Below are 12,778 nucleotides of genomic sequence, written 5' to 3'. Positions count from 1 at the left end.
ATGCAACGGAAAAATTGTGGGCTGAATTCCTTATCACCACCTCATGTATACCTCAATTAAAATGTATTGATTCTTTTTACCTTTTTGGGTTGAAAGTTAGTGGACCTTACAGTTATTTTTAATCCTCTCTTGTGACATGACAAGCGTAAGCCTAATGTGTTACAACGGGTTAAATCTGTATCAAAAGCATAAGTCAATCAGACCTCATAAAATAACAAAAACCACCAAACTAAAAGTCTGGGAATCGGTGACATCTGTATATAATTGAGTATAAGTGATTATTTTAAATCAATAGATTTTACTTTGCTGCTTTAGCTGCTTTTTATTATTAGTGCAATTTTATATATAAAAATTGAAGTCTGCTGCCATGGCTCAAACCCGCGGCTTCTAGGTTATCAGATAATACCTTATTGACTACGCTATTCCTAACTTTTGGAATAAATGAGAGACATTTTGGTAAAGAGGTAACTGCATTTGCAAGTGTGTCCAAATATCGTGAAATGATACAGTCATGTGCGTTCCGCACGCTCTTATCTCTCACTCACTCTCATCTCTTAACACGCGAGCGAGCTAAAGAAAAAGTATCTCACCGTACGCGCCTGCAAAAAACTCCAATACTGAGAATATTTTAGCTCATAAGAAACTTTACACACGTATATATATAAAATAAAATAGTGTTTTATACAAAAGATTCTCAATCCATGGTTAATTGCACATTAACAATTGATCGAGGGATATAATAAATTAATTTTTCGATGCTTCGATAGGTCTCTTACAAGGTATGTAAGTGAATTTTATTTAATGCATTAGTAATGATCATATCTTAAAAAAATAAAAAATAATAAATAATCATTTTTTGTTGTTGTTGATGTTAAAAAAAATGTTTGATGACTTTAAGGAAAAATTAGATCATAGTTATTAAAGGTTTAAAACTGGTTTAAAAAGGCAAGTTTTCAATGTTTAAATAATATATCTACCTATATTCTAAAATGTCCATAAGATAATTGAATAATCTTGTTCCCGGCAATTATCTCACAATGTATTCGGGTACAACAAAGCTATTAACATAAATTGAAGTTCTTAATCACTTTAGGCATAAATGGATATGGTTTGTGTTATAATACAATATAATATATTATATATCATTGCTATATTAAATGTTTTATAAAATAAGTTTTTTTAACTACCTTACAATAGCACACATATATTACATTGTCTGCTCAAATTAATTAGCCCTACAAACGAATTATAAATTCCATCTCTGATTCCGGGGCTTATTAAACAATGATTTTATTCTTCTATGTGTGAATATGTACATATATATGAACGCTCGCTATCTCTCGGATTAATACATACCAAGATTTGCGGTTGATTCTGGATACATATTTAGAGAGTTCCTTGGGGGATACATCAAAGGAGGAAGAAAGGTCCGTCGCGAATTTCTCTTTTCTCGAAAGAAGAAACTTGCTTATATCTATATATACCTCTACATATACTTTAAGTGTAGCTCCTACGAATTGTGATTTTTTCATTCGTATAATCTTCACGGTACACTCGAACGATTTGAAATGTGCTATCATTGTTGTATCAAAGAGGGTCTGCTTTTTTCTCTTCTATCCTTCAGGCGATGAATAATTCAGAGAGTGTATATGTGTGTTTTACAGGTGAAGAAGTGTATTTAAAAATGGTACAGAGATCATGTCAGTGTTGTAGATGTGTATGTATAAAGTTGTTAACCTGATGAATATATTAGTAGTAAGATGGGTTTGTGTAAGTGTAATATATGCCAAGTTTGTCGGTGGATAAATTCGCTCCGACATGAAATAGATTATATTAAGCTTAGATATACCCATTTTACATATGTTTAACTGTGAAGTATAAATCGTCTTATAAAATTAAGGTTTAATTTGTTATTTAGAATATATTCATTAATTCTGTTAATGAGCCATAAAAAATAAACACACAAATAAATATAATCATAAAATCTTTAAACATTGTTAAATGAATTGCAGTTTTTAATGTATCTTCAGTATAAATTATTTGTATCTTCAGCATATTTTGACTGCTATATATATTCGATGCTTGAATTTTCTCAATTATATAATAATATCTTATTGTGTACTGAAAATAAAATTTAATTTTTTTATATGCTTATATTTAGTAAAAAATATTAAGAATAAGTCAGAAAACACTGTCTTGCAGAGCTTCAGTTATTATTTTCTCTACTTAATGTTGAATATGTGTTTATTGAAAAATATTTAATCTGCATAGTTTGTGTTAAAGATTTTTGATTATCTTCTATACTCTTTTTGTGTTTTATGTATGATTAGTTAATAATATTTTTTTTGTTTAATTACTGGTTCGTAATATTTTTTTTAATAGTTTTATCACCACTGGAAGTGAGGATAATGTTTTATCAGCTCCGTGAAGTGGGATTACTACAGCAATTTTACTTTATTTTTGTACAAATAGAGGTCTGAAAGCAACGTTAAAAAGCGTGTTAATTAAATGAAAGTCAAAGATGGTATACAGACGATTAGTATTTAATGGTTTTCTAAAATGGGTAATTAATATCCTGTTTATTGATCAACTAGAATAAATAATGGTACATTTATTAATTATTTATAAATTAAATTATTAGCTTAGGTCTTTAAATAGGTTTATTATTAGCTAGGTTTATAGTTTATTGCCATTGTCTGCGCGCATTTATCGTAAATGTTTTACTCTTAAATGTTTATTTAGCATCCATATAAATTAACCCTAAAGGGAAAAAAAGCACCGAAAAAACATGCACATCAATTTGTCCAGTTCTTGACAAACACGCATTCGCACATTTTTTTTTCAACGACATTTCGATTGATTGCTCTCTGGAGGGTCAAAAATTTAGCAAGGTATACTAAAAAGATAAAAATATAAAATAAACTTGTAAAAGCATAAGATAATATATTTTAAACTCTAATCAAAAATATTTAAAATTACGTAAAATATTCTTATAAATTCAGGATAGTTTTACTATGGTTTGTGTCTATGTTTTCTAAGACAATTTTGTTTTATGACATACTTTCGTACGTCAGAATAAACCCATAACGAATATAGACCCAAAAGGTTTAAGGCATAAAAGAAAAGAGTGTTACTTAAATCTCCTATTTGATTGTCTTGATTTTAGCGAAGCCAATAAGATATATAAAATGTTTTATAATATAATAGTATATAAAAAATAACTATTGTATATAACCTTAGATTGATGATACGTACTAAAAATATCATCTAAAGCGTATGACATTGCGACAAAGGGATTTGAAAAATGAATAATTTATAATATTTTAACTGCCCGTATAAACTTTGATCGTTCGCTAACTGAAATTTAAGGAATCTATGAATGATATATCATAGCATAGTAGCATAGATACGGCATACAATTGTCACTTGCTAAGTTTAAGGCTTATTTATTAAAGTGGTTATTAAAAATTGTATAAGACGCCTTGCATATTAATGTAAAATTGTAGAAATTCTGAACCGTCAGTACGATTTTCTTTTGAAGTTTTCATTGCAAGTGTACTAAAAGGAAATATGGGATGATGCATGAATATGGACGAATTGCCCGAGTATACAAATTTATCCGTAAATATGTATGTCACAGTTCAAAGCACACGGAAACGGCGAATCTTATGATAGAGTATCCAATATCTTTTGTTAATGGTAGCAAAAATAATAATGTTCTTGAATATATTTGTCTGTGGCAATATATACACATATATAAGGGATTGATTAAAATATGCTTTGCTTTTTGTATAAAAATTGACATCCAAAACATATTAAATGAAAGATCGATCCATTGATATTTAAATAGATATAGTACAAAAAACTTTTATATAAATCTATATTTTATAAATATAATATTAAACCATTTATTACTAGCAAAGAATTGAAATACAATGAAATATGAATATACAATAATGTAAATAAATTAATATAGATGTATTTTCACATATGCATGAATGATATTTATTTAAAACATTATCTAAGCGAATCAAAATACAAAGGTATGATAAAACAACATCGTCCTTTATCAATATAAATAAGCCTATTCTGATATACGAATATGATATTAAAGCAGATTTGTATAATATAATAAAATAAATACGTGAGATACAAACATTTAATTTTCAATATAAATATTAACACGTAGTTATTGTAATTTAGAAAATATGTCTGCTTATAATTTTATTAATTATTTGTATTACTCAAAGATTGATACATATTGTATTTTTGATAGTTGCATAATGCACTCTTACCGATGAAAATTAGCTTTGTTAAGGATTAAAAATATTTTCCATGAATTATTTTATCATTTCATTTGACAGAAGTTTTATCTGACTTGTACCGATTTTATGATCACTTATTGATCTATGATTTCATAATGGTCCACTAAACAGATTGAAGTAAGCTTAAGCGTTTCTTGCATGCCCTTTTGAGAGATAATCTTCAATAATCACTTTCTAAATAAAGGGTTTTAAACGAGCTTTTACATGGTGGGCTTTTTCCGATCGCCGCTAACCTTTTTACTGATTTTAGGATTTAGGATTCAAGTTGAATACATAGGCTTATCAGTCAATATTAACCGTTTTTAAAATTGTTGCCATGCTCGACCGACCTCATTTTAACCATAAAGTATCCAAAAATTTTTGTTAAAGATTTTTTCTTGCAATTTGTCTTTTTATCCGATATTCGGCAGATCTTATATCTTAAAATCTCACGTGGGTGATTTGTCATAATAACTATAAATTGTTTTCTTTCTTAAATCATCCAGTTGATCTCTACATTATCACTCTATTGACTAATTAGTTGTGATGATTTTCTACTTCTTTCTTTACAATAATTTTAAAATTCAAGCCTTTGTGAATAAATATGTTTGAGATATACCACAAAAAACTAATAACACTATTAAAATTATATTTTGGAACCTCTGAATATTTTCTAGGTATTTTAGTTGGGAGGTTTTGACCATTAGCCAGTAATATTTCATATGAGTCCTATTTGTTTTAATCCAAATATGGGTTTTCCAGGTAAACTTTCTGTTTAGGTGCATCCTAAAATACAATTGTGGAATTATTGCATTATTAAATCGGACAGGAATATATCTTTTTTTTCATGGACAGACTTTAGATACTTTGCCTTTATTCTCTTGTATTTTGCTGAGGGATTTTTTTGGTAAATAGACGCTATATCTGAATTCTCATAAGAAGCCACAATAACTAAGGTTGCGCAGGTAATCCTGTCTGTAGTTGACAAGTCTGCTGTATATATTATATTAAATATAGTAATGGGCATAGTACACTGCCCTGAGGTAATCTAGATTTTATTTGACATATTTTAATATAACAATGAATCGCTCAGATATGAGCCAATTAATTTTAAATTTTAGTCCCATATGGCAAATTCTATCAAAAAATTTGTGGCGTTATTAAAATTATTTTTAGCTTACAATGTAATTTTCATACAGTGCTATAAAATATGCAAATATATATTTAACTTGCAAACGACTGGTATTAGTATATTAATTGTAGATAGTTTTGTTGTAATATTTTTAATCGCATATTTATATTAAGGAGCCTATAAATAATTTATGCAAAATATTTGTAAGTTCCTTATATCCTCATTCTGCAAGAAAAAATTGGTTTTCTAATCTAAAAAATATTAAGAGAAAACTAAATTACTTATTCAACGGCAAGCATGTTAATACTGCAAAATCAGTACATGCTTACCTAGTTACGGCACTGGATACCAGGCGCGTACAGTGAGATGCTTTCTGTTTCGCTCGCTCTTGTCACTTAGCACGCTAGTGAGAGAAAGGGGAAGTATCACCGTACGCGCCTGTTTGATACAAGAGTATGCTCAAATAAGGATTCCGGTTAGTAGTTGTATGCGTGTATATTGTGGCTCAAAACATTATTTATTTTTTTATTTAAAAAAATAAATATAAATTTGATATTATAATTTATTTACTTGGACTGGGCTGAATGTGGTTTTCCTTTTTCGAGCTTAGACATTATTCTAAAAATATTAATTGAACCATAATAAATTAACCTAATCGAAACACAATAAAACAATTAATTTAATTTTCATAATAATTGTTACCTATCTTTTTAAAATAAATGTTTCGTGTCATTAAAAGAGAAGATTCAAGTCAATAGGCATACACGCTTTTATCGCTTCTCCTTATCATATATATCTGTATACAATATATTCACAAAACAGAATGCTTATCTCCAGCGTACTCTACATACATATGTAAATAAAAATATGTTTTTTTTTTAGAGATTCACGTGTATTAATATTATTAAAGTTACGGGATTCATCGCGATAAGAACTAACTGTTTGATATTTCGACAGTGATACTCCTGCCATGGTCACGAATTTTCAGCAACTCGTTTTTTTTCAGCAAAATGTGACTATGGCAGGAGGATCACTGTCGAAATATCGAACAGTAAGTTCTAATCCCGATGAATCCCGAGATTTTAATAGTAAATAAAAATGCCATTTTATACAGGCATTTTGGAATGCCTGTATAAAATGGCATTTTGGAATGATTTCTCTCCAATAGTAATTTGTTAAGAATGCAATAAAGAACGATATCTTTAATTATTAAGATAGTATTATATGCAATAAAAAATAATTAGTGTATCTAAATTGAAATAATATTATCTACATTGAAATAATACTATTTTTCCACAGATTTTGTTGAATTCATGAGTCATTTTAAATAAAAAAATTAAAATTTAATTAGTTATACACAGTTTTATTTTAACTTATTTATTAGGCTCCCTTAAAATTTTCTGTTCACTTTATGGTACTAAATATTTAGCCAATGTAACAAAATTAATTTAAAATATTACATAAAACTTAGTGTAGTAGATTATATAGCTCGTATTTGACAAAATTACAACACTGTTGTGCCACATTTTCTTAATAAATTATCTTTTCTTGTATTTTCGTATTTAGTTTTCCTTCTTCCAAAGGTCATTATTATACGTTACAGATAAAAAAACCATTGAAAGCAAAATTAACGAGTTTTAGGAAAGTTTATCGAACAATTCACTGTACATATGTATGTACTTTGGAAACACAATTAAAAGCTTAATCTCATTATTTCCGAATTAATGTAAAAAGCAAAACACAGCTTAATATTATATAAGCAGTATACCACATGTACAATATATTGTAAACATTCAAACTATATAACCCGTTCGAGATGTTTGCTAGGGAGTTAAAATTACAAGTCACATTACGTCAACCGTAAGGGTTGCCATATCCAGTGCGTCACGTTCACAATTATACAAACAAAGCATGGGCTTACCTAAAAGTTAGGGTCACTTGTCCGAAAACTTTCTTCGTTTCCAATATGTCCGGATCGACGCAAAGCACCCCGTATAGTTTGTCAATGATCCCGTTTTCAATGACCAGGTCTCTGGAGCACAGGTACAAGGTTAGCTTGTTGTTTGGCGACGACTTTTTGAACACCCTGCAAAAAACATCAAAGCGCAATTACTCGCTACGGATAATTACAATTCAGAACAGCTTACAATAGGGAAGACCTGGAGCAAACGGATACCTTTATGCATGAATTATTTTACTTTTTGGAAAAGCGAGGTTTTATTAGAATGTATTTTTTATATGCTTTGTACCGTTACATTTAAACAAATAACAAATCTGCCATTAGAGTTGTAAATATAGTAATTTTATAGTAATAATTTGATGATAATGAATTACTTGAATAATGAAAACGATTCTGATTTGGAAAATATAGCGATTGATTGCATCTAAATCTACATGATTTTAAAATAACGTCAACATATGGTGACGTCTTCCTCAAAAATATAGTTTTTGTTTGTCCTCCTTTTGTCCTTCTTTATCCTCCTCGAGGAAAAAGGTCCGAGGTGGCCTTTGAATTTTTTTAAATTATATATGCCGTATTTATAAAATGATTTCTAAATATTTTTTTTAAACAAGAGTATAAAAAAATAAGATTTGACAGATAAGCGTATATTTTATATCAAAACTTTTAAGAGATGTTTCAAAGGATATTTTTTTTAACACCTCTTTGAAGGCGCAATTTCAAATTAAGCAGATATAAATTAAATATAAAACACGGCACTGATCGTTCAACTGAATAAATTAATTAAGATAATAATCCTTCTCTAGTTAAAAAACAGATAAAGCTTAGTTTTTAAATAAATATGATTTACGCATTATCTTACATTTATACTTCATTAAGCCATCACACAATGTAAATTTATGTTTTATTGCTCATTTAAATTTAAAAGAAAAGTTTTTGTATAGTAAATCATCGGTCATTTAAAAATATTTTAATGATCATATAATGTATATATTTACATAACAATTCGTTTTGCTTTATAGTTCAAAGCAGACTTGATTTCTGTCTGGAAACTTTTGTTTGTACTCATAAAGGATTGCCACAAAATAAAAACTTTTAAGTTTTATATTGTTTTTTATTGTCTTGCAATTTCAATGGCATCTTTAAACTATTTACATCGTAACAAGTTTAATAAAGATTTTGCAAAATTTTTTTGAAAAGTTTATATTGTTTAATATATTTGCTTACAATATAATGACTTCGTTTTGCATATTTCGTATGAGCTTGTTCAAACAATGATGAAAAAAATGGATTTGGATAATGCACGTCTGCTTCTTTATTCTTTCGATACACCATAACAATACTTTCACATTTTTAGGTGTGCGTTCTTTCTGCACAGCTTGAAATATTTGTTATATATGATAGGAAGAATATCGGATGGATCACGTTCGAACAATGGGTGAGATACTCGAGGTATACATACACACCGCTTGAATAAACTATTGTAAGGGAATGTATGTGATTTATGGTGTTATAATGAAAAGATTTACGCGTGGGATGAATTTATAATGTTGGCGACGAAAGGAAAATTTATGGTTTTTATTAAATGAAAAATAAATCATTAATCATACCAAACATGATCCGTCTGAAAATTTTCAAGTATAAATTATAAAGATAATTTTATATATGAGCAAATAAAAATAAAATATTTTGGCTGCTTTCATATTTTTGGTAAAAAAAGAAAAAAAAATATTATTTACAGTAATAATAAAATAAGTAAAAGCACGCATTTTTAAAAAGCTCGTCTAACATCGTCTAGTTTATCAATTACTATTAAAATTTAAAATTATATTGATCTACAATCTCTCGTAATTAATTAACGTATTTATTATTTATTACGATTTAATATTTTAAACAACCTTTTAAGTATGTAATATTTTAAAATATTTATTTAAATTTTCAAACAAATTTTAAAGCTTATTAAAAAGTCGTAAAGTGTAATCTAACTATGAAAAAATTATAATCTTAATTTTAAAACCACCTCTTTCAGAAATGTATGAGATTTATAAATAATATATAATCTCATTGCAATGAATAATATAAGTTTTACTGGAAATCTCTTTGATATATTTATATAAATAAAAATTCACATTTATTTAATTAGCTAAATTGAATGCTCGACATTGGGATGTGAGTTAAAAAATATGGTATTAAATAAAGCACTTTATGCTATTTTTAATTGATAAAATTCATTGAGGAGATATTGCCTGGAGCGCCTGATTTTTTATTATATGAATCTATATTTGTCTTTCCTGAGAGTATATTCAATAAGTAAAAAAAAAACAGAGTAAAAACGAATGTTGGTTTAACGGTTAATGTAGGAAAATATTAATAATGAAATCTGTAATATAATTATAAAATTAGAGACAAATATTAGTGCTCTTTATTTGGAAAACTAAATCATAAATTGAAAAGTAATATCAGAAAAAAAATACTATTAAAATATACGCTTCTCTAAGTATACAAGTTTTTAATACACTATTCAGCTGAGTTTTTTTTTGTTTTTTGGTAAATTTTTTAGTAAAGGAAGCATAGTACATAGAATAATAAAATATTGTGAATAATTGGAAAAAACAAAAAATGCTTAAAAATAAAATGAAGTGTAAAAACTGTCAAGAAATATCTTAAGCTTATATCGATAAATAAGTTGTTCCATAAGTATTTTTTAAGGTGTAGGGTGAATGAGTCAAAAAATAAAAAGTGTTATACTTTAAATCAATTAAATATTCTCCATATTTTTCTACAATTATTTTTCATTTTTTAATTCGTTATTCTACAATTATTCTCCATTTTTTATTTCGTCGTTTAAAGCAATGTGGGTAAAAAATAATTCCCAAGAAAATTTATCGATTTTCGAAAATATTTGAACTGCATTTTACACCTTATAAATTTAATGGCATTCCTGTCTATTGCATCACAAATATTTTTAATTGCTATTGTCGCATTATTGCTAAGTTAAAATTCATAAAGCATATTATAGCTTACTTTGATTATTTTATCTCCACTGTCATTGTTGATTTAGGGTTGAAAATATCGAAACAAAAAATATTCCGTTGCTTAAAAGGAACAACCTGATTTTATGCCACATGATCTTAAGAAACGCTGAAAGCGACTATTAATGTGTTTTTTGTCTATATAAATTTGACAGATACTGGAAAAATAATATAAGTATATTACGTTTAAAATTTGGGCTAATAGATTAAAACTGTTCAGTAAACAGCATAAAAACTAGCATTTTGCGTGTATAGAATGCAATAGGCAATGCTTCTATTAGCGTAAAAACCGCTGTTTTAATTTACCCCTTGCAATAAGAATCTTAGAAATGTGTACACCTTGCAGTTTCACTAATTTGATGCGTGAATATGCAAGCGATGCAATTGAATAAGCATTTTCTGCATCTGTGATTCGCCAGAGACGTCTGGGATCTTTTAGACACGAACCCAGATATCTTAGGTTTTAGTCACTGACTTACAACATTGATCTATATTGAAATTATTTTTGTCGATCAACGGTTGTAATGTTGAATGTTGAAAATATAGAATTATCAATACTTGTAAATCATATTTTGATGTATATATAAGTCGCAAAAAATATAACTAAAAGCACAATTATTTATATCGTATGTAATTTTAGAAACCCCTGGTTAAATAAATCTAAATAATTGGCAGATGCAGATGGTTTAAATATGTTAACGTCACTGTTCTCGTTTCTTACCAAGCTTCATTAAAGTGCAGTTTAATCAATAGTTTATTGCATTAATTTATTCACTCACCTTTGGCAATTTAGCGTATCGGGAGCGGCCATTTTGTGCACGCTCGTCCTTTTAAATGCAATTACGTAAAGAGCAGTTTCTTCCGGTCCCTGTCATTCAAGATTGGATTGCCTCGTGTCCTAAAATAAAAATAAAAACTACGTTATATAAGTGAATGTTACGACCGATGACTGTAATTGGACTATGACGACAGAATCATTTTACGACTCTCAGGAGTTTTCGCTAAGGAAAAGTTTCAGCAATTATTAGCTATAAAAATATATGTTTTAGCACTGTTTTTAAGGGTACATAAATGTATAAAATGTTTACGTGTTTCATTTATGCATGATACATACAATGTAAAATTAAAACGGCTTACCATATATTTGCGTAATTAAATTGTAAATTCATACGGTCCTTTAGATTAATTTTGTGACGTTATAGGCTTATACAAACAATGCTGAATAAATTATGCGAAAATCACATTTCGTATTTTGATTAATTAAATATGTAACTCGTGTAAACAACGATAAAGTAATCTGAATTGTGAACGGTTTTTAATGCGAATTCACAATAATTATTGCATTCGCATCACAAGCAATATACAATTGAAATTTTAATGAATCGTAAATTGTTGATGTTAAACATCAAATAATAAACATTATATTGTTTTTTTTTGTTAAGGGTTGTTTGATTGTTTTAAAAAATAGAAATGTTATTTTTTCATAATTGATTAGACACAACGCTTTATTGACCTCATACATATGTAGATTTATTCAACACTTTGCTATAATGCTTATATTAATCACTGGATTTTATAAGATAATTATATAAAAAAATACATATCCATGTTTTATTCCATGTTAATTAATATGTCTAATTTTGTTTATTTTTACTTTAGCTCTCAAAGAAAGTCTACTTAATTAGCTGCTATAGAATAACTGTTTCTTACAAACATTCAATTATATACTATGTACATAAAACGTAAATTATAAATACATATTATATACATATAACGTAAATTAAAAAATTATAAACCTTCAAAAGATTTTTTAAATATATTTAATTTAAAATAGTTTAGATTCTCTTCTCAAGTATTTTTGTACGAGTAATCAATATATTAAAATAAATAATGTAATACATTTGACTACAAATCACTTGATGTGCAGTTGTATATTTAAATATATATATATATATATATATATATATATATATATATATATATATATATATATATATATATATATATATATATATATATATTACGAGAGAATTGCTTTTATGCTTGTGAAAAAAAAATATTTTGACATTTTATTAAAGCTTTTCATTAAATATAGTTAAAAATAATCGAAATTGCATTTTAAACTATATTAGAAAATACTGTTTATTAATAAAAAATAAAAAAACAAATATCATAAAATATAGTGATTTATATTTGGAATTTCTTAGTGTTAAAGTTTGTTTCACTGAGTATTAAAATAAATGTTTAGCTAATAAATCTTAATAATGCATACGAATGTATTTGCTTTCAAAAAAAAAGAGCAAAGGAGAACTTTTTAATGGCTCAATATATTTCAATATAAATATTACAG

General features: G+C 27.1%; 1 protein-coding gene across 1 annotated transcript in view; it reads right to left on the bottom strand.

Annotated features, from left to right (window-relative positions):
• LOC148235747 (arrestin homolog) overlaps window positions 1-12,778 on the bottom strand; it is a 107,302-nt gene that overhangs the window by 52,097 nt on the left and 42,427 nt on the right. Inside the window, exons 2-3 of the mRNA XM_088184055.1 lie at window positions 11,208-11,326; window positions 7,358-7,522 (exon numbers count right to left, since the gene is read on the bottom strand). Coding sequence (XP_088040181.1) covers window positions 7,358-7,522; window positions 11,208-11,239 — 197 coding nt within the window. The 5' untranslated portion in view covers window positions 11,240-11,326. The remainder of the gene's footprint in view (window positions 1-7,357; window positions 7,523-11,207; window positions 11,327-12,778) is intronic.

Source organism: Plectrocnemia conspersa, unplaced genomic scaffold (assembly GCF_051122295.1).
Source record: "Plectrocnemia conspersa isolate PC_06_02 unplaced genomic scaffold, ASM5112229v1 ptg000004l, whole genome shotgun sequence".
Classification (NCBI taxonomy): Eukaryota; Metazoa; Arthropoda; class Insecta; order Trichoptera; family Polycentropodidae; genus Plectrocnemia; species Plectrocnemia conspersa.
The sequence above is the reverse complement of the archived record's forward strand: the minus strand, read 5'-3'. Positions and strand labels throughout refer to the sequence as shown.